Genomic DNA, 19,410 nt, shown 5'->3' with positions numbered 1-19,410 from the left:
GACAAGATCATTCGCCATGTAACCAGGACAGTAAATGAGTGTTATTACAGGGTTTCCCACACAATTTGTGGCTCATTGCCTCCTCTACTCCAGGCACAGACAGAGCAGCAGAGCATGAAGCGCAGTGAAGGAGAAAGTTAATTGTTAATTCATACAGTTTTAGTTAGCTTTAGTTATTGTTTAGAAAGCACTGCCTGACAGATATGTTAAAGCCAAGACACACCAAACTTCAGAGAACTAGCGCCGACAAAAGCCCCGTGCTGCATCGCCTCACGTCGCCTGTATTTGGCTAAAAAGTTGCACATGAACACACTGCAAAGACTTCCACCTGTAGCCAGCAAGCAAGTACGTTCTGCGCCTGCCCGAGAGGAAATAACTCTTCACACCAGCAGACGGCGGTCGTCTGTCATACAAAAAGGGAAACCGGGAGACCATCTTGACGCTAGTTAGCCAGCCAAACCATCAGGAAACATTTCTGCTAAAGAGCTCGATGGCCAAAGAAAGACAATCTCACCTTATGTGACAAGTTCGTTTTGGTCTCACTTCCTCTTGACTTGTCCAACGGTGCAGGACAAACCGCAGTGACGGTGGCCATGGTCGCTCACTGATGACCCAACATTGACTGACAGCCGACTGTCGGCTTGGCGTGTCACGGCCTACATATGTCACAGTAGATGCTGACCCTGTTGTATTACACATCACGCCCATCACGCCTCTTTTGCTTCCAGAGCGCCGCCGTGCTCTCTAAAATAACACACGGGAGCATTATGCCAGTCTTTGTTGCAGCAGTATTGCAGGATCTCTGTGTAAAAAGGGCTGTGAATATTTGTAATTTTAATGTTTGTTTCCATCAAATCCCAGATTCCATCATTCCCTATGAAACTTTCCCACCCTTTGATCCATTTGTGTGACCTCAGTGTCTGGCAAAAAAGTGGTTGATATGGCTTTACATTATTAGATGTGTCGTGAATGTCTTTAAAATTTTTTAGCTTCTCCTCTCTCTTTTTTTTTTTCCCTGTAGAAAAAGCGTTACAAGACAAAATCATTGGACAAGGTTGAGATCCTGAAGCCAGTCGATCCCTCTGCTCCGCTCACAAACGGGGGTCCAAACTGCAACGGCTTCCTCCCATGCCTCCCCGCGCCACCACCACCCCCGCCTCCTCCTCCTCCTCCTTCTCTCCCACCGCCACCCCCTCCCTCTGCAGTGGAGGTGTCATCACTGCCCACTTGCACCTCCAACAAGGAGTTCCCCTCAGAGACCAGCAGCTGCAGCTCGTCCACGCACTCTGAGGAGTCCTACACGAGCCGCCTCCCCCCTCCCTCTCCCATCCCCTCTGCTGGCCTGTGCAACGGACACAGCCTGCCTTTCTCCCTCCAGCAGCATCCCGCCAAGTCCCGCCAGGAGAAGCGCTCGATGAAGCGGCGGAAGTCGCGGCAGACGGAGCTGCACTTCCCCGCCATGCGAGGGGGCAGCGTTGGGTCTCTGCCCAGCCTGCAGCAGCTTATGAAGGGAAACAAGGAGATCAGTGTCGGGACCATCGGGGTGACAGCAGTCACCGGACATGTCTGAATGCTCACACTTTTACACAACTTTGTATTCACACACACACACACACACACACACACACACACACACACTATATGGTAGCAGACTTGTGAGGAGATGAGGTCTTAACTGCATCCCAAAGAACCACGTTTCCCATGAGCACCCAGGCGCACCGTGGAACTCATTCAGTCCTCATTCACTCCTGTCAAAGAGCTGTTTACGGTTACGTGCCTTTATATCTGTTCTCGACCTTTTAATGCTAAAAATCTAAGAACTGTGGATGCGGACAGAGAGACACTGTGGTGGGGACTGACACATTAATACAAGTCAAATCCATTGAAGTGTGTTCAAGATGTTTTTTTCTACTGGATAAGCACATTGTCCCATGACAGGTGAGCACCAGTAAGCTTTGATCCCCACTCTGAGCACAGTGAGGAGAGGCGCTGGCCTCAACTCAACGTTCCTTCACGTACAGGGGGCATCAAGAAGTATTAGGCTGCTCTATTGGATGAAATGTGTCGCTGTGAGAGAAGTGTGCAGAGCAAGACAAACTACTTCTCTTATCCTTATTTCCTTCTGTCTTTCATTGCCATCTTTTTCCTCCATTCTGTCTTTATTTTGCACCCTAACATGACTGCAGGTGTTTGTACGGGACCAGAGTGCTCAACTTTCATTGTACACCAGACTCTCTGCTCCTCTTCCTCTGTCTCTGTCTCCATCTCTGTCACACTGTCACAAACCAACCACCAGAGCTGAATGAAGAACATAATTTTACCTGTCTGAGTGTGTTAGTCCTTTCAGTTTAACCTCCCGTCATGAATACAGTTGCAGCAGTCTGTCGATCCTACGAGTTCACGATGAACTGTGCCTACTCAGTTAGTTTGGGCTGGGCCCGGAGAGCGTGCTCACATACTGTTACAGAGGATATCGTGACTGCGAGGAAGGTAAAGGGTTCAAACAGGCTTGAGGCAAGTTATGTTTTTTTCTATTATTATTTTATTATTTCTTTCATCCATAACTGAGCCACGTCCCTCTCTTCTCGTTGCTGGTGTGGTGTGTTGAAGTTATTCTCACAACCATTGTGGAGGCATACGCTTCCTGTTCAGGGCACAGTGTACTGTAGGAGCACATTGGGTTGCGGAGCTGAATGTTTACTCTTCTGTCACACACACACAGACACACACACACACACACAGACATCCTACTGGGACCCTGCAGCCGAGTCTGACAGACCAGTTTTATTATTTATCTATTTATTTATTTAAATGACTACAGATTTTTTTCGTACATAACTTTGCTTTCCAGTCTCCCACTCCTGCAGCGTCAAAGTAGTTTATCCATGTGAGTATGTTACGTAGAACAGTGAAATGCACTTAACCGCGCTGACACGTGGCGATGGTGAATGGCTCGACCACAGACATCTTTTTTCTCCTCCTCCTAATATTTTTTCAGTTTGGGCTCTGACTTTACAGCAGCCCCTTATTCTGTCTGCCTCAGCCTCAAGTATCAGACAAGTATAGCAGTCACACGTCCTGCAGCAGCTTAGATATCCGACAAGAAATAAAGTGTTGATTTAGGAAACTTCATAGGATCGTCATACTGCTGCGTTTGTATTTGTCCAGAGCTGCTGGGTGGTTGGAAATCGTGGAAAGGGCTAAACTGAGTGTTCATTATTGTCCTGTCTTCTGTGTGCTTGTTTCAGCGTCTTCGTCGGGTTGCTAACCGACAGATTTTAACTCGCCCTGTTCATGATTACATGTCTGACCTACGTTAACATTCAGTTTAATGTTTAAACAGCGTAGGGAGTTGCAGATGTGAGAGGGCGTTCCTTTTTAGATAATATTATGTATGTTTTTCTTTATTGAAGCAGTTTCTGACAGGCTCTGTGTGGTTGGACTTGTGCACATTTTGACAGAGATTTTTCTTCTCACTCTCAAAGACGCATCATTACCTCTTCTGACCAGCGCCCTCTTCACTTATCTTTACCCACCGAGGTCACCTCTGACCCCCATTGCACGATTTTCTGTGACTGTGAAGAAAAGTTTTAATATGCCTGCTTTTATTAACCACTCTAACATGTTCCCATTAGGAGCTGGAAATGCTTTGTCAGCCTACACGCCTGCTTCCCTGGTCTAGCTGATCCCTTTGTGCATCCTCACTCTCATTTGTCGTACACTCTCGTCTTTTATTCACTTGTCATTGCTCTTTGACTTCATGTGTTCACCCCACCTTGAATGATACTCATGGTTTTTGAGGAGGAGGATATGAATTGTTGAATAAAGGGAACGCAGCAAAGATGGGTAAACTTGGAACACTATTAATGTGATTCTGTATGTTCCACAAGCCGAGCAAATCATGAGTGATATTTTTTAACCCTTTTTGAATGTGTTACGGTCTTATGTTCGTGTGCGTGTAAACATGAATGCATGAGAGAATTTATTTGTTGTTGATCTCGTGCGTGTGTGTGTCTGTGTTATGAGAAAGACTACTTTGAATCTACTTATCCCATAACACAGCGACTAGGCAGAATGCCCTCGGAGAGAAATTCTAGCTCAGTGTGCACTTTGTTTGACTCCTCGCGCCTTTTTTTTGTTTTTCTACCTTATATGTCAAGTGCTACCTTTTCTTTCTCTATCCCTCTCTTTCTCTCTGTGATTACTCTGAAGAGCTGCACAGTATTTTTGAGCAGGAGTGAGTTACTACAAACTTGTAGTGCCATTAGAAACTGTGAATTTCTAAATAAAACCTTTTTTTGTTGTCTTTCAGTTTGTCTTTGACTTTTGTTGTGGGTACCTTAAAAATCAGCTGCAGTGTGGATACAGTTTATCAATTATTATTCAGTCTTAAATCCTTCGTAGTCCATACAGAGTGACCGACAGTCACAACCTAAATGAGAGGGTGATGCTCAGAAACTGATCATGGGAGTAAAAATGAAGCTGATACTTGCAGCAGAGAAACTGGCTGATTAAAAACAGCACTTAATTACTTGATTATTTTTTGAAGTAGTAAAGAGCACTTAATGTTCAGACATGTTTATGTTCAATCCATAGCCTCCTGAGACCCAGCAATTCATTTTTGTCCACTCGAGGACATTATCTCTCACTCTGTGAAGGCCAGTTTTTCCTAAGTGGACAAGGAAGGAAGGAGGGAAAGAAGGAAGGACAGAAAGAAGCAAGGAGGGATGGAAGGAAGGAGGATGGGAGGAGGGAAGGAGGATTGAAGGAGAGAAGGAAGGAGGGCAGGAGAAATGAATTAGGGAAAGAAGCAAGAAGGGAAAGAAGGAAGGAAGGAAAGAAGGAGGGACAGAAAGAAAGAAGGAGGGAGGGAGGAGGGACAGAAGGAAGGAAGGAAAGAAGGAGGGAGGCAGGAGGGACAGAAGGAAAGAAGGAGGGAGGGAGGAGGGACAGAAGGAAGGAATGAACAAATGAATGAATGAATTGCAATGTATTTTTTCCCTGGGTCTCAGGAGGACACAAACGAGAGAGAAAGGAATCAGCTCAAACTAAGGTCGTCGCTGGAGCGTTTCACTACGACTGCAAAACAGGTTTTAGGAAGTTGAGATGAATGACCTTAATACTCTTGCTGTAAAACAAAATCCAGCAGGGCGTTTCTGGATCCATGTACGGCATCATTCATGACAGGGTTTAAGTGCTGGTAGTAAGTGTGCTTACAGTCGGTCAGTTATTGCAAGAACTGGAGAAATTTATGAAGCATATGTTTCACAAAAGAGTGCTTTACAACAGTCGTCATCTTCATTAGCAACATTTTTCAGGTCCTAACATTTCTGCTGTTGGTTGTGTTGGTGTTTTGTTCATGCAGGACACAGAGGCACTGACTCCACACAGATATTATACTATATCTGTGGCTCCAGAGCCTCATGCGACCCTTTAGCCTGTCTCCAGTGGCTCCCTGTGGCTTTAAAAAAATAAATCATATGGTAATGAATAACATTTTAATTTCTATATATCATTGTAGTGGACTGAAAGAAATGTTTACATTCTCTAACGGTAAAAATGTGTCGCCTATACACAGTATAATTTTTTTTAATGTTTTCAATTCAAATCATATCACCACAACTTTATTTATCCCAAAGGAAATTCTTGTGCCAGATAATGCTTCAAATTACACTTACACTAAGTACAGTAACCACCATTTCAACAATTCACAACCAGACAAATGGACAATAGTGTATTAGATATCTGGCAAAATACATAAATATACAATATAGATGTGTTTCAAGGAGCAAAAGCAAAAACCAGTGCCTAATAGAGTAACAATAGGAGTACGACAAGAGTTAATAAAAATGAACTAAATGATGGAGAATAGCAGACTGCTCCTGATAATAATGTTATATCAAATACAACAATGACAAGTAGTATTGCACATGACTGAGAAAATGATATTGCAAGTGAACATGAGTCCTCCTTGCTGGTCTCAGTCTACAGCCTAATGTGCTCTGACAGGACCCCAGAGGGCGTGCAGGGAGGGAAAAGGCACTGTGCGGATTATTGAGTAGTTTTCTAAGTGCTGTTAAGTGCATCTCTGGCCTGGCACCTTTTCCTCTAATGTTTCTGAGGTCATGTCTGAATGAGCCTCAGTAGTGGTAGCTAATGTTGAATCTTCCCAGTGAGGCTAGCTACGGACTCCAAATCCAAAAATGTCACAGTCTCTGAGGAAAATAGAGACATTAATAATAATTAATAATGGGTAGACAGATTCATTTGTTTTCACCACCAGCTCTGACCAAATGTTAATAAATAGCCCTCTGCTGGTGAGCCACCTTGGGCTAAAACATATTAAGGAATGCTCATTTAGATGTATAATTATTATTATTATTATTATTATTAGCATTATTATTATTAGCATTATTATTGGAAAAAATGGCTCTTTTGATAGTAAAGGTTGCTGACCCCTGTACTACAGGATATTAAAACAAATATTAGACCCGTGTAGCATGTTATATTTTCTTTAGACAGAATCTTGACTGTCAGACATACCGGTATCTAAATTGTTTTTGCTACTTCTTTTTAGCCTTTCTTTAGTAACAAATTCTGGCAATTACAACAGGAAGCTGATAATTAAGTACAATGCAAATTACAGATTGAGTTTAGGACTCTCATTAAAAATAAACAAAAAAATAAATACACTGAAATTTAGGAATGCGCGATGATATTGGCACGTCACCAGTATTGGCCAATAAAAGCTTTAAAGTGAACTATTGGAATTGGCCAACATGCTTTTTCATATTTTGCACAATGAAAACTATTGTATTTCATGTCTCCATCTGCTGGTTGATCATCATGATAAGAGTATGCATGCATCGTGTTAATTCCACAGAAGAGACTTAATGATCAACAAAACTAGGAGGGGAAAAGGTGGATATATTGATATTGATATCAGTTATTGGACAAATTAGTTGTTACGTATCGGCATATCGGATATCTGCAAAAAAACAACAAAAAAACAACAATCTAATATTGTGCATCCCTACTGAAAATAATCTAAAATAAATTAAATGGTCAAATATGTGAGGCTTGTTTGGTTTTGGTACATTTCAGTGCTTCCTTAAAAATTTAATTTATTCATGGAGACAAGGAAATATCGTCAGGCATTAGGCGAATGAATCTAGATGTGTGGCTGAATTGTTCAGTCATGATCATCAAGTTGTTGTACATCATTTCTGTGTTTTATTTATCCTCCATTAGCACTCCAAATTTAACACAATATATTCTACACTGATCACTTAAGAGTTCTTTTCTGATATCCAATTCTGAAGCAACTCCCTAAAACATGTCATATATTTACAAGCAAAAAAATAAATGTTTTGTTTTTGCTTCTTGGGCTTTCAGTGCACTGTGCAGCTGTAGGCTGTTACTGGTTGTATAAGATAAACTATTTCCACTGGACCTGGACAGACTTCTGCTGGAAAAACCTGATCGCTTTCTCATCAGGCCCAAACAGAAGTCTAAAAAAACTGGCACCCAGCTATGCTGCTGGAGGGTATGTGGAGAAATCATGGCTGACCGTGCCCATATTTCTTGGTCTTGTCCTTCTATTCTTTCTGGAAGGAACTTGCAACAATCATTTCAAAAACTTAGTATTACTACAACATTCACATCCCTTTATCTTGGACACATCCCTGATGGACTAAGTAAAGATCTGTCTACTAAAGATCCTGCTGGCAGCAAGTAAAAATGCCATTACAAAATACTGGCTGCAGAAAAAACTGCTAGCCCCCATTAATACTGTGAGACACTTAGATCTTCTGCAACAGATGACATATTCTATACGACTTCAAAACGAATTGGGGGAAAACAGTGGGGGAAATTGTGTGTTTATTTAGCCAATGAGACAGACTCCACGTGATTATTGTATGTACCATATATAACACCTTACTTTAATTTGTCATGCCTTTGGAAACATCCCATATTTGCTTTTTGTCCCCTGTGTACTGCATTTCTTTTTGAATTTATTTTTTATTTTGTTCCTAAACGTAAAAAAATCATCATAAAGAAGTATTAAAAAAAAGATGAACCATTGTAAAACTTGGTGATCAGGACATCTCTACTTTTGTTGTTTGAATTTCCTGTAATTTTCATCAGAGAAAGCTGCACATGTTACCTCCCGCCACAGGGTGTCGCTGTGCGCAGAGCTGAGCGCTGTGTTCCTCTGCTGCTTCTCTCTGTCCTGTCTGCTGTTTACGTTTAGCCACCAACATGGAGGACGAGGTGGATGTTGATATCGAGGGAGACGAGTTTGACAGCAGTATTAGGTGAGAATATTCACTGTTTGTGATTAATTAACTTACACACTGTCTGACGGGCATGTTTGCTGCAGTCTGAGCCGGTTCACAGAGACCTGGTTATTGTCTTCAGTCCCGCAGAGCTCGGTACAGCTGCGGTTAGCTGTCCTGTGTGTCCCATTAATGAGAGGTGTCCCCTCGGTGTCTTGTCTCTCTGTTGCAGTGAGCTGGACGGAGGAGGTTTAGTCCAGGAGCAGCAGTTCATCCAGTCTGCGTGGAAGAGCAGCGCAGGGATACTGGTATGAGTACATGAAGCTAATAGTCCCTCAGTGTGTGTGTGTGTGTGTGTCTCAGTGCTGGTGTTGACTCTGTGTGTGTCTCTGTGTTGTGCAGCCATGGGAGCTGGACAGCTCCATCAGCCCAGAGAACAGAGAGGTGATAGAGAGGATGCTGCTGGAGGAACAGTATCCTTTCACTGACCCTGAATGCATCACAGCAGTGGGAGTGATCCTGACATAATGGCTACACAGTGTCCAGTAGCTTCACTGCAAACTGCAGGCCTGATGAGCTACAGGTTCATGATTAAAGATTAAGGTTGCAGCATTATACCAGTCTTCAAGGTATACTGGGATATAAAGGTTGATGGTTATCATACCGTGTACATTTGCTTATATACGACATTGAAAGAAAATGCAACTGAACTCTCCTTTATTGTAGTTATTATCTGAGGGGAGACTTTTTACACACTCTTGTATCAACCAAATGGTTTCAAATTTTAATTAACTAATACAACATTTGTTCAGCCAACAGTAACCCTTCATTTTCATCCCTTTAAGGATCATTCTGACTGATTAATATAGATTCTGTAATACCATGAAACCACATTATTTTTTGGGGTGATTCTCGTACTGTTGCAACACTGCTCAACATTTAATACGTTACTGTTATGTCGACATAGTCGAGTGGAATTTCTTGCAGTGAGCTCCACGCACAGACATAAAGGATAAAAATAAATACATAAAGTAAGTGAAAACCAGACCATTTAAAGTAATAAAATAATAAAAACAGCAGCACCATGAAAAATAATAAAATAATAAAAAAAATAGCAGTACCATTAAAAAGAATAAAATAATAACAAAAAATAGCAGTACCATTAAAAAGAATAAAATTATTAAAACAGCAGCACCATTAAAAAGAATTAGAAGAAGAAGTAATAGTGGTACCATTAAAAAATTTAAAATAATAAAAGCAGCACTATTAAAAAAGGATAAATAATTTCCCCTCGGGGATCAATCAAGTATTTCTGATTCTGATTCTGATTCTGAAAATAATAAGAAAACAGCAGCACCATTAAAAAAATTAAAAAATAGCAGTACCATTAAAAAGAATAAAATTATTAAAACAGCAGTACCATTTAAAAGAATAAAGTAATAACAGTGGTACCATAAAAAAGATTCAAATAATAAAAGCAACAGCACATTTAAAAAGGATAAAATAATAAGAAAATAGCAGCGCCATTAAAAAATAATAATAAAAAAACAGCAGTACCATTAAAAAGAATAAAATAATAAAAAAACAGCAGCGCCATTAAAAAGAATAAAATTATTAAAACAGAGGCGCTATTAAAAAGATGAAAATAATAAAATCAACAGTACCATTAGAAATAATAAAAAAAAATTAAAAACAGCAGTATCATTGAAAAGAATAAAATTATTACAACAGCAGTGCCATTAAAAAGAATAAAATTAACAGTTTGATGCAGTTCGCATCACCTTGTATCTGGAGCCAGCATTTTGAGGTAAAGAAAACACAAGGATTCATTTGTTCAGCTTATTCTACACTAAATAAAACAAATGTACTATGTTCCATTTCTGCCAATATGCCCCCCTAAATACTAAACACTGGACCTTTAAATTACAAAATAATATTAACAATAACTTTATTTATATAGCACTTTACGAAAATAAGTTGGAAAGTGCTTTACAAAGACATAAAAACAAAAATAAAAGTAGAACTGAAAAAGTAATAATGATAACCAAAGCATGAAATACTCAAACATAACAAAAACAAGTAAAGTAAATGGAAGAATAACTGATCTACGAGAAAACACTGCTGACAAAGTGCGTTTTTAAGAGAGATTTGAAAGAACTCTGTTGGTCCTGAACCACACTTGTAGATACTACCTGACAGGTGAGGGGATTCCTGACCATATATGGGAAAGTGATGCTCACAACCAGCCCAAAGTGAAGAAGTAAGTCAGTTCTTCCTCCAGCATTAACATGAGCAGATTACACCTCATGTTGTTAGCAACCCTGTCACACTTCTGCCTGTCACATGTTCAGGTCTCCAGCCAAGACGTCGGCCTCAGGATCATCCTCTCGTTGGTCCAAACAGGAGAAAGAGCTGTTTGAGGAAGGACTGGTGAGATTTCCTTGTCTCTGGAGGCTATTTGCAGCTTGGGTTTACAGGCCTGTAACAGATGTAACACTTGTTTTATATGAGGCACTTTGGGAGTGTATTGTTTAACATACTGGGTATTGTTAAACAATGGGTGTGTGTTTCTGCAGGCTCAGTTTGGTCGAAGGTGGACAAAGATTGCCAAGTTGGTGGGCAGCCGTTCTGTTCTTCAGGTCAAGAGCTATGCCAGACAGTATTTCAAACACAAGGTGAGACTTGCCTTGGCTTTCTTCCCGTGTTGTGCTGCAACCAAAGCGGCACACAAGGCTCACATGCTTCAGTTTGTTAATACAAGCTTAATTACAGTCCCTCATAGTTAAACTTGTGTTTTCCTCAAAACTCTTTCACAACCAGAAGACATTCCTCAGGAGGGCTTGGGAAATAAGAATGAATAACAAACCAACTCTGTCGTCATATGTACATTTTTTCAGGCCAAGTCAGAACCCAGAGCTGCAGCTCCCTCTGCAGGTCCTACACTGCACCTACAACCTCCTCAGCCCACTTCCAGTCATGTATCCACTCTGACAAACACTGTCCGCATAGAGAAGCTTTCTGATGAAGAGGACGAGGAGGTAGACATCACTGACGACCTGAGCGATGATGGAGAGGGTGACAGTAAACTGCAGACTGTGGTCAAAACCGAGCTCTGTGAGCCAGAGAAGATAACGGGCACTGAGTTCCAGACGGACGCAGAGGAGCAGAAAGAGGCAGGTCTGATTGAGACGAAGGACCAACCCAGCCACACGACGCTGTCTCCACAAAGTCCTCAACCCTCATCTTGCCTCCCTTCCTCACCTGGGCCAGATGAGAAAGGCATAGAGAGAGTATTACTACCTCCGAAGAACTTTCAGTCAGGAGCTCAGACAGACTCAGAGCAAATGGACGATGAGAATGAAGACCAGAGCTCCCAGTGTGAGAGCTCAGCACAGACTGGTCAACTGGAAGAGGCCTGTAGTGACGACACAGGTAAGACTCACACCTGCCATTTTACGTAAATCCCCTCATGATGACATCCCAACTTTTTTTTTTGCTTGTGAAGTCACACCATGGTCCTGTTTGCCTGCCAGATGCTGCTGATAAAGCTGAGCGGAGTCCAGCTGATGGACCAGAGGAAGACCAGGAGGAGGAAGAGGAGGAGGAGGAAGAGGAGGAACTTAAGGCCCCTGAGCAGGAAATAGAGATGGACACGGAGGCCATCACTGAGGATGAGAAACAAGCAATCCCAGAGTTCTTTGAGGGACGACCGTCCAAGACCCCTGAGAGATACCTCAAGATCCGAAACTACATCCTGGATCAATGGTAAAAAACTTGTTTCGTAAATTCTGTCACCACGGCTCTGCAGAGGAAGTGCTTGTAACTGTTTTTGTTCATCAGGTTGAAGAGTAAGCCCAAGTACCTGAACAAGACGTCAGTGCGCCCTGGACTGAAGAACTGCGGAGACGTCAACTGCATCGGGAGAATACACACCTACCTGGAGCTCATTGGAGCCATCAACTTCAACTGTGGTAACTTTACTGAGCCTATGATGACTGTCCTCTGTTTTTTGTTTTTTTGTTTTTTTTTTTATAAAGTATGGCTTCCTTTTTCATTTGGAGCTCCGCCTCTTCTCTCACAGAGCAAGCAGTCTATAATCGCCCAAAGGTGGTGGATCGCTCCAAGCATAAGGAGGGCAAAGATGTGCTTGAGGCGTACCAGCTCGCCCAGAGACTGCAGAGCATGGTAGGTGCCCACAAACTCTCTCACCCACCTTCATGCATCTAAACTGTGAGTTAACTGCTGTTTGGCTCCACCTTTTAGCGGACCAGGAAGCGCCGTGTGCGGGACGTATGGGGAAACTGGTGTGACTCTAAAGATCTGGAGGGACAGACGTATGAGGTTTGGACTCACTCACACTGCAATTTCAAAGCAAACTATTGATCACTGGGTGGATTTGCATCAATATATTTAGTGTTATATTTAGTATATGTACTGTTTGGTGTGTTTTTGTCAGCATCTGAGTGCTGAGGAACTCGCTCTGCGGAGAGAAGAGATGAAGAAGCAGCCTAAACCCTGCAAGACCTCCAGATTCAAAGGGTAAGCGTGATGACTCAGGCAACATGTGCTGAATTCCCCACAGTCCTGTAGTTATATATTAATATAATAGTAACTACTTATGATTTCACTCCTTCTAGGTCGTTTGATCCCTTCCAGCTGATTCCCTGCAGGTCTTTTGGAGAGGATGTACAGGTCAGTGGACATTTACTTGATTATTGCAGTGCACTTTATTCTGACAAAACACCGCTGCCAGGCTTTTAACTCGTACTAAGAGAAATGACCACAAATGACCAGTCGTTGCCGCCCTCTACTAATGGCTCCAAAAACTGAGTGACCTCTTTTAAATTTCTTTTCAAAACTCACTTTTATCGTTTGTCTTTTTCTTACCTGATTGTATTTATTGTTACTTGTCATAGTATCTTATACTGTTTTCTGTCTTGTACATTTTTATATTTATTATTGTTTTTATTGGAAAACACATTGTAACTTTGTCATTTATCCTCCTGTTCAGTCACCAGCAGTGCGACGCATCTTGCAAGACGGGAATTTAATTTTAAGAAGTATTAAAAGCTCTTCTTTGCTGTTTTCCTCAGGAACCATTCCAGGTCATTGTGTGTGCAGAGACTCTTCTCATAATGGACATGGTATGCTTCACACACAATCAGAAATGCTTAATGTATTCTCTCTTGGTATCATCCTGATGTGTTAAGAGTTAGTCAGCTGCAGGTGTGACATCAAACTCTGTGACCCATCAGATTTTGTGACTGAGTACCACACAAAATCACTGCATTTTGTGAGTTGTTGAGTGTTGAGTTAGGGTTAGGGTTTAGGGAAAATTTAGTGTAACTCATGCACCATGAAATGTTTTGAAACTGTTAATCCACTGACCTGTAAGCCAGGCCTATAAATGATTACTTTTTGTTATGTCGTGGTCTCATTTATTCTGTCACTATCATTTCTTGTATTTTAAAGTTCAAAAAATGATTAATGTGTGATTATCAGCATGCCCACGTGTCGCGGGGGGAAGTCATCGGTCTGCTCGGTGGAACTTTCAGTGAAGAAGAGAGAATATTAAAGGTAGGAAAATTAGTGATAAGGAACAATGGTGAAGATGAATTTTGACATTTGTATTTAATGACAAATGATTCTGTGTGTCTGTGCAGATCTGTGCTGCAGAGCCATGCAACAGTGTGAGTACAGGTTTGCAGTGTGAGATGGATCCCGTGTCTCAGACACAGGCCTGTGACGTGCTGTCGTCCCTTGGCTTCAGTGTGGTGGGCTGGTACCACTCACATCCCACCTTCCACCCCAACCCTTCAGTCCGGGACATAAACACACAGGACCAGTTCCAGGTAAAAATGAATGGATGCAGCCAAGACTGTGTTTAATAAGACAGCTGAAAAAATACAAAGTAAATCGAAGCCTCGTTCTTCAGTTTTACACAGATGTCACTGAGAACATATTCACTTCATCCGTAATAGTTTGGTGCAGCAGCACAGGCAGTCACACACAAAAAACTGCAGAGCATAGTCAATAAATCATACAAGATTATTGACTCCCTCTCCTATCAGTTGAATAATTATATTACAAACACAATCAAAAGAACTGCAATACGTCTCTTTTTTCCCCAAAAAATATTTCTATGGAAAACAGTGTAGAATAACATAATAATAAGTGTACGGGCATGCATTTTAAAATTTTTATATAAAAAAAAGAATAATGTTAATAACCAACAATAAAAAATGTGCGCATGAAGGACATTAAAAAAAGAATCCAAACAAATCAACATCCACACACGTCATCCTGGCTCACTTAGACAGAAACGTGCACATACACATGACACAGTTTACCAAACCAGCCCTTAGCCCACTATTTCATTTCTGGGATTTAATATTTAAAACTTTTTGAACAGTGTTTGGACGGCTGGTTGCCCCGACTCTTCACCTCCAACACATGGACATGGGATTAAGAATGTTATGAAAAAGAGAAAATCAGTTGTTTTATCAAAGGATTAACGGCACGCTTCTTTGCCACCTGGCAACCATTTTTAACTTTTGTGGCAAACATGGAAGCTCAAAAATTGTAATGAAACATGCTATACTCTACCTAGACTCACAAGTCAGTCTTTAGACACTTTGCTTAACTAAAGGCTGATGACTTTCTCGCTGATTTTGTGTTTAGATGGGCAGATACAATTTCAGAGTTTAAAAAAAACTCCCTACGTTGCAGAACCAATAGTAAATCTGCAGGGCGGTCCTTCGGTGGCTCGCTGAACTCTTGTGCTCGTAAACATAGTCCGACTAGAAACACGTGTAGCGGTACAAAATGGCTCAAGTCACTGTAAGTCCTTCATTTCCACAATCTTGTGGACTGAGCACACATTTGATAAAACAGAGTTAAATCTCTCGGCATCCATTTTCAAACTCTCTGTTTGTTTCCTTGCGGACGAGAAAAGAGGGAGCGCACATTTCCGGGAGGGCGTGTCCTTTTCAAAAATGCAAGAGGTGTTGCTTTGTTGCCGGCCGTTTTCTCCGGTGTGTTAAACACACTTTAGAAAGGAGTGTCCCCAGACTATCAAAAGGCGGAGATCTCTGATTGTCTGGTGGCGAGACTATACTCCAGAGTCCTGCACGGGTCCAGTTTTCAAGATCCGCCCCGACCCGACCCGGCGACGTACAAACCCGCACCCGAACCACAAACCCACGCATCAGGCCAATTAGTACCGCAACCCAGTCCGACCCGTTGAAACATGACCCGCAGCCTGACCCATAACCCAGATTTAAAGTAATCATTTTGGGTCATATTGGCTGAATATTGAACAGCATATCGCCACAGTTAGGGTGCCAGTAAGTAAACAACGACCTGAATGAAGCAGCTCTCACAATAAAAACCTGACTTCAGCTCCATCATCAACCCTCTGTGTTCTTCTCCCATACGAGCGTAAAAGCACTCGTTTCTTACGTTTAATGCTTTTAAACTCTTACTCTATGTAAAGGAACTTTACATGTGTAATAATAGACTTACTTTCTGTCCAGAGCGACGTTCAGCAGTTACGAGCCGTCACGTGTTTTTAGAATCCATCAAGGAGAGAAGTAATCCATCAGGGAAACACTTCAGAAACATTATAAAGTGATAGTTGTACGTTTTATCCACTTATTTCTCAAATACCTAAATAATTATTTACGCGATCCGACCCGCATGTTATTTTTTCCACCCAGATCCAAACCTGGGGAAAAATGTTTTTTTAAAAACCACCCGCAAATCAGCTGTTTTTGCAGGTACCCGACCCAGTGCAGGACTGGGCTTGTTCGTGTGTTGATGGGTGGATGTGGTTGTCTTTTCATTCTTACTGGTCCTGTGTTTTCTTATTAATATAAGTACTACACTATACTCTATATCTTTATTGAATTACCGATAAAAATAACTTGTTAAAAAAAACAGCTGTTCCGAAAGTAGCTGTAAATCTGTCAAATATGAGAAAAAATTGACAGCATATCCTCTCATTGAATATTTAATTTTCTCTGAACATTTCTCACTGACCCTGACAGGTATCAATCTTGTAAATATTTTCTGTGATTTTTTTTGTTGTTGTTGATGTTGTAAATGGTGTCTGTTGTGTTAGTCATGGGTCTAATATTGTCTCCAACATTGAGCTGACCCACTGTGCTGTGCCAAAAGCAAGTTCCGTTGACCTTGGCTTTGTGGGGTCATAAGTGATTGATTGATTGATTGATTGATTGATTGATTGATTGATGAGAGAAGTCACACTGGAGTTAGTCTATGTGAACATGTGTATGTGAACATGTGTTACAGAGTTATTTCTCACGTGGCGGAGCCCCCTTCATTGGGATGATAGTGAGCCCATATGACCCAGCCAATGCCTCCCCCCATTCCCAAACTACCTGCTTGTTGGTGAAAGAGAGCCAGGGGCCTTCAGGACCACAGAGTAGGTTTCACACACACACACACACACACACACACACACACACACACACACACACACACACACACACAAAGCCATGATTCCAAACTTCAAAACAGTTCAGATCAAGAGGCTTTGAAATCAAGCTGACAATGTAGGTCAGTGATTTCAGCACATGGTAGCAGTTTATCCTCTGGCTGAGTCTCCCTCTCTCTGTTCTTCCCTCAGAGCTGCCCTTCAGATTCGACTTCCTGTCATCACAAGACATTCCTGACTGGGAACAGACGTTGAGAAGAGCTCAGTGGATCATCCACAAATACTGTCAAACACCTGGGTGAGTGAGAAACAAGATCAGTCGTCCTGGCACACGTGGTCTGATGCTGATCCTGCCTTTTTGTGATTTGGAACAATTTGTCTTAAAGTTTAATGGTGGCATATCTAAACATTTCCTTTTCTGTTTATGGTAGGAGTGTGCAGATGGACAGATTTTTCCGAAAAGATTCCCATCTCACCTGTCTGGAGAAGGTCTGTCCAGCCTATCAGTCTATTTACTATTCACACGTACTAGTGGCGAATGGCTTCATTAACTGATTTATCTCTTCTATGGTTTAATTGTCACTTGACCTCTTCCATCCGTCACCTCCCTTTAGATGCTGTCATCTCTGGCCAGGTACCTGGAGCCCCTGCCAGATGAGGAGGGAGACCCCTTCCTCATCCAGATCCAGGCACTTTTCCAGTCAGACTTTATTGCCAAGCAGCAATCATGTGACCAGGAAGAAGGGGAATCTTTAAATATCTCATCCAGACCAATGGACTCAGATGACTTTGCTTTTCATCAGCTGATCAGTGAGGAGAGGTCCCAGACGGGAGGAAGAGGCTCTGATCTGGACTCTGGCAGAGCTTCAGACAGCAGCGTACAGCCTCCTACATCGACTACAGACACAACCTCTGAGCCAGTGTTGCATCTGGGCTCCGTGCTGTCGACTGAACATGACTATCTACTGTGATGGTCCATATATCAGACCGTTCTTAACACAATATTCAACAAAGTATAAGCTTTTATGTGAATATGAAATGATTTTGTATCAGTGTTACCAACTTATTCATTTAGTTTTTTAACATTTTATTATTTTAGAAAAGTCCTTTAACCAAAAACTGGAAAGAGAAGGAGAGTGTGTGTGTGTTATTGAGAGAAAAAGCATTTCACTTTTTCACTTTGGTAGGTTTCTTTTAAACAGGAAAATAAAAATCTATTTTCATATTATGTTGTCTTGTATTATTTTTGTGTTAACAGCTTGATCAGCATATTTTTGTTACAGTGCTTTAAAGGTTCAGTGTGCAGGATTCAGAGGGAAACATAGCCAGAAATGGAATATAATACCATACGTATGTTTTCTTTAGTGCATAATCACCTGAAATCAAGAATCCTTGTGTTTCTGTTACCTCAGAATGAGCTGTTTACATCTACATAGGGAGACGGTCCTTGTCCAGGGAGTCCGCCATGTTACACCACCATGTTTCTACAGAAGCCCAGAACAGACAAACCAAAAACTGGCATTATGGCCATTTTCATTTCTGCATTTTCGCGTCGGCCACCATAAGCAGCAGCGCTAGTGTCAGACAAACATATTTTATAACTTGAGACTGCTCTTTTCGATGTTTTAACCGATTTAAATCACCTGGTCCATTTGTTTTGGTGAGGAGACCATTCTGCAGATATTTGGGCTCCCAGTAAAACTAGCCTGGTAAGACCATCCTGCACATATCTGGGCTCCCAGTAAAAACTAGCCTGGTAAGACTATCCTGCACATATCTGGGCTCCCAGTAAAAACTAGCCTGGTAAGACTATCCTGCAGATGATTGGACTCCCAGTAAAAACTAGCCTGGTAAGACCATCCTGCAGATGTTTGGGCTCCCAGTAAAAACTAGCCTGGTAAGACCATCCTGCAGATGATTGGACTCCCAGTAAAAACTAGCCTGGTAAGACTATCCTGCAGCTGATTGGGCTCCCAGTAAAAACTAGCCTGGTAAAACCATCCTGCACATATCTGGGCTCCCAGTAAAAACTAGCCTGGTAAGACTATCCTGCAGATGATTGGGTTCCCAGTAAAAACTAGCCTGGTAAGACCATCCTGCAGATGATTGGGTTCCCAGTAAAAACTAGCCTGGTAAGACTATCCTGCAGATGAATCTCTGTATCAATCTGGACATGCTGTCACCTCCAACACTTTCAGAGGGCGGGAGTAGTCCCCTTGATAGACAGATTTTAATTCTGGAGAGTGTTTAGGGTGGTGCCAAGTCCAGACTAAGGGTGAGTCCCAATTCTCATTCTTACCCCTCCCCCTCCCCCTTCGTCTGCGTCTTCCCCTTGCCCCTCTATACAGAGTTGAGCAGGCTAGGGGTAGAAACGTTCCCCTAAGAAATGGGACACCACTCGATTACCGTTTGCGTCATCATGCCTTCCTGCAAACTGGCTGCTACGTCAGCAGAAGTGACAAAAATGCTGTCGTCTCAGGTTGTGACACACGAAGGAACACGGAAACGTTAACGTCGGCAAAACCGCTCGAACATTGTATTAATTGTATCATGAAACATGAGTGCCGTAATTATGATATTAAAATGCTGAAAATACGTATGTGCGATTCTCTGGGAGATCGTTCAGCCAGCCGTCTGTTCAATGGTTACGTGGTGGATGATGCGAAATTCCTC

At 42.0% G+C, this 19,410-nt stretch overlaps 2 protein-coding genes across 4 annotated transcripts in view; both read left to right on the top strand.

Annotated features, from left to right (window-relative positions):
- suco (SUN domain containing ossification factor) overlaps positions 1-4,311 on the top strand; it is a 53,419-nt gene extending 49,108 nt beyond the window's left edge. For all 3 annotated transcript variants that reach the window (XM_049588140.1, XM_049588139.1, XM_049588137.1), the window contains one exon: positions 1,022-4,311. In XM_049588140.1, the coding sequence (XP_049444097.1) occupies positions 1,022-1,570 (549 nt within the window). In that variant the 3' untranslated portion in view covers positions 1,571-4,311. The remainder of the gene's footprint in view (positions 1-1,021) is intronic.
- A 3,843-nt stretch (positions 4,312-8,154) lies between these two features.
- Positions 8,155-17,935, top strand: mysm1 (Myb-like, SWIRM and MPN domains 1). Its single transcript, XM_049588151.1, has 20 exons — positions 8,155-8,318; positions 8,512-8,587; positions 8,682-8,752; positions 10,465-10,539; positions 10,631-10,709; positions 10,856-10,954; positions 11,177-11,711; positions 11,813-12,044; positions 12,120-12,250; positions 12,361-12,464; positions 12,543-12,620; positions 12,736-12,818; positions 12,917-12,971; positions 13,373-13,423; positions 13,782-13,856; positions 13,943-14,131; positions 16,593-16,725; positions 16,930-17,035; positions 17,169-17,226; positions 17,352-17,935. The coding sequence occupies exons 1-20, from the start codon at positions 8,263-8,265 to the stop codon at positions 17,706-17,708; spliced, it is 2,643 nt and encodes an 880-aa protein (XP_049444108.1). The 5' UTR covers positions 8,155-8,262; the 3' UTR covers positions 17,709-17,935.
- Positions 17,936-19,410: the final 1,475 nt, after the last annotated feature.

The sequence above is a fragment of the Epinephelus fuscoguttatus genome, linkage group LG10 (genome assembly GCF_011397635.1).
Source record: "Epinephelus fuscoguttatus linkage group LG10, E.fuscoguttatus.final_Chr_v1".
In the NCBI taxonomy this organism is placed as follows: domain Eukaryota; kingdom Metazoa; phylum Chordata; class Actinopteri; order Perciformes; family Serranidae; genus Epinephelus; species Epinephelus fuscoguttatus.
This window is presented reverse-complemented; position numbering and strand designations above follow the sequence as displayed.

What these genes read in the sequence shown, in the direction of transcription:
- mysm1 (XM_049588151.1), top strand. Translation starts at nt 8,263, where the DNA reads ATGGAGGACGAGGTGGATGTTGATATCGAGGGAGACGAGTTTGACAGC. An exon ending in TGGAGGGACAGACGTATGAG is followed by an intron (nt 12,621 to 12,735) that starts GTTTGGACTCAC and finishes TGTTTTTGTCAG; the next exon opens with CATCTGAGTGCTGAGGAACT. An exon ending in CTCTTCTCATAATGGACATG is followed by an intron (nt 13,424 to 13,781) that starts GTATGCTTCACA and finishes TGTGATTATCAG; the next exon opens with CATGCCCACGTGTCGCGGGG.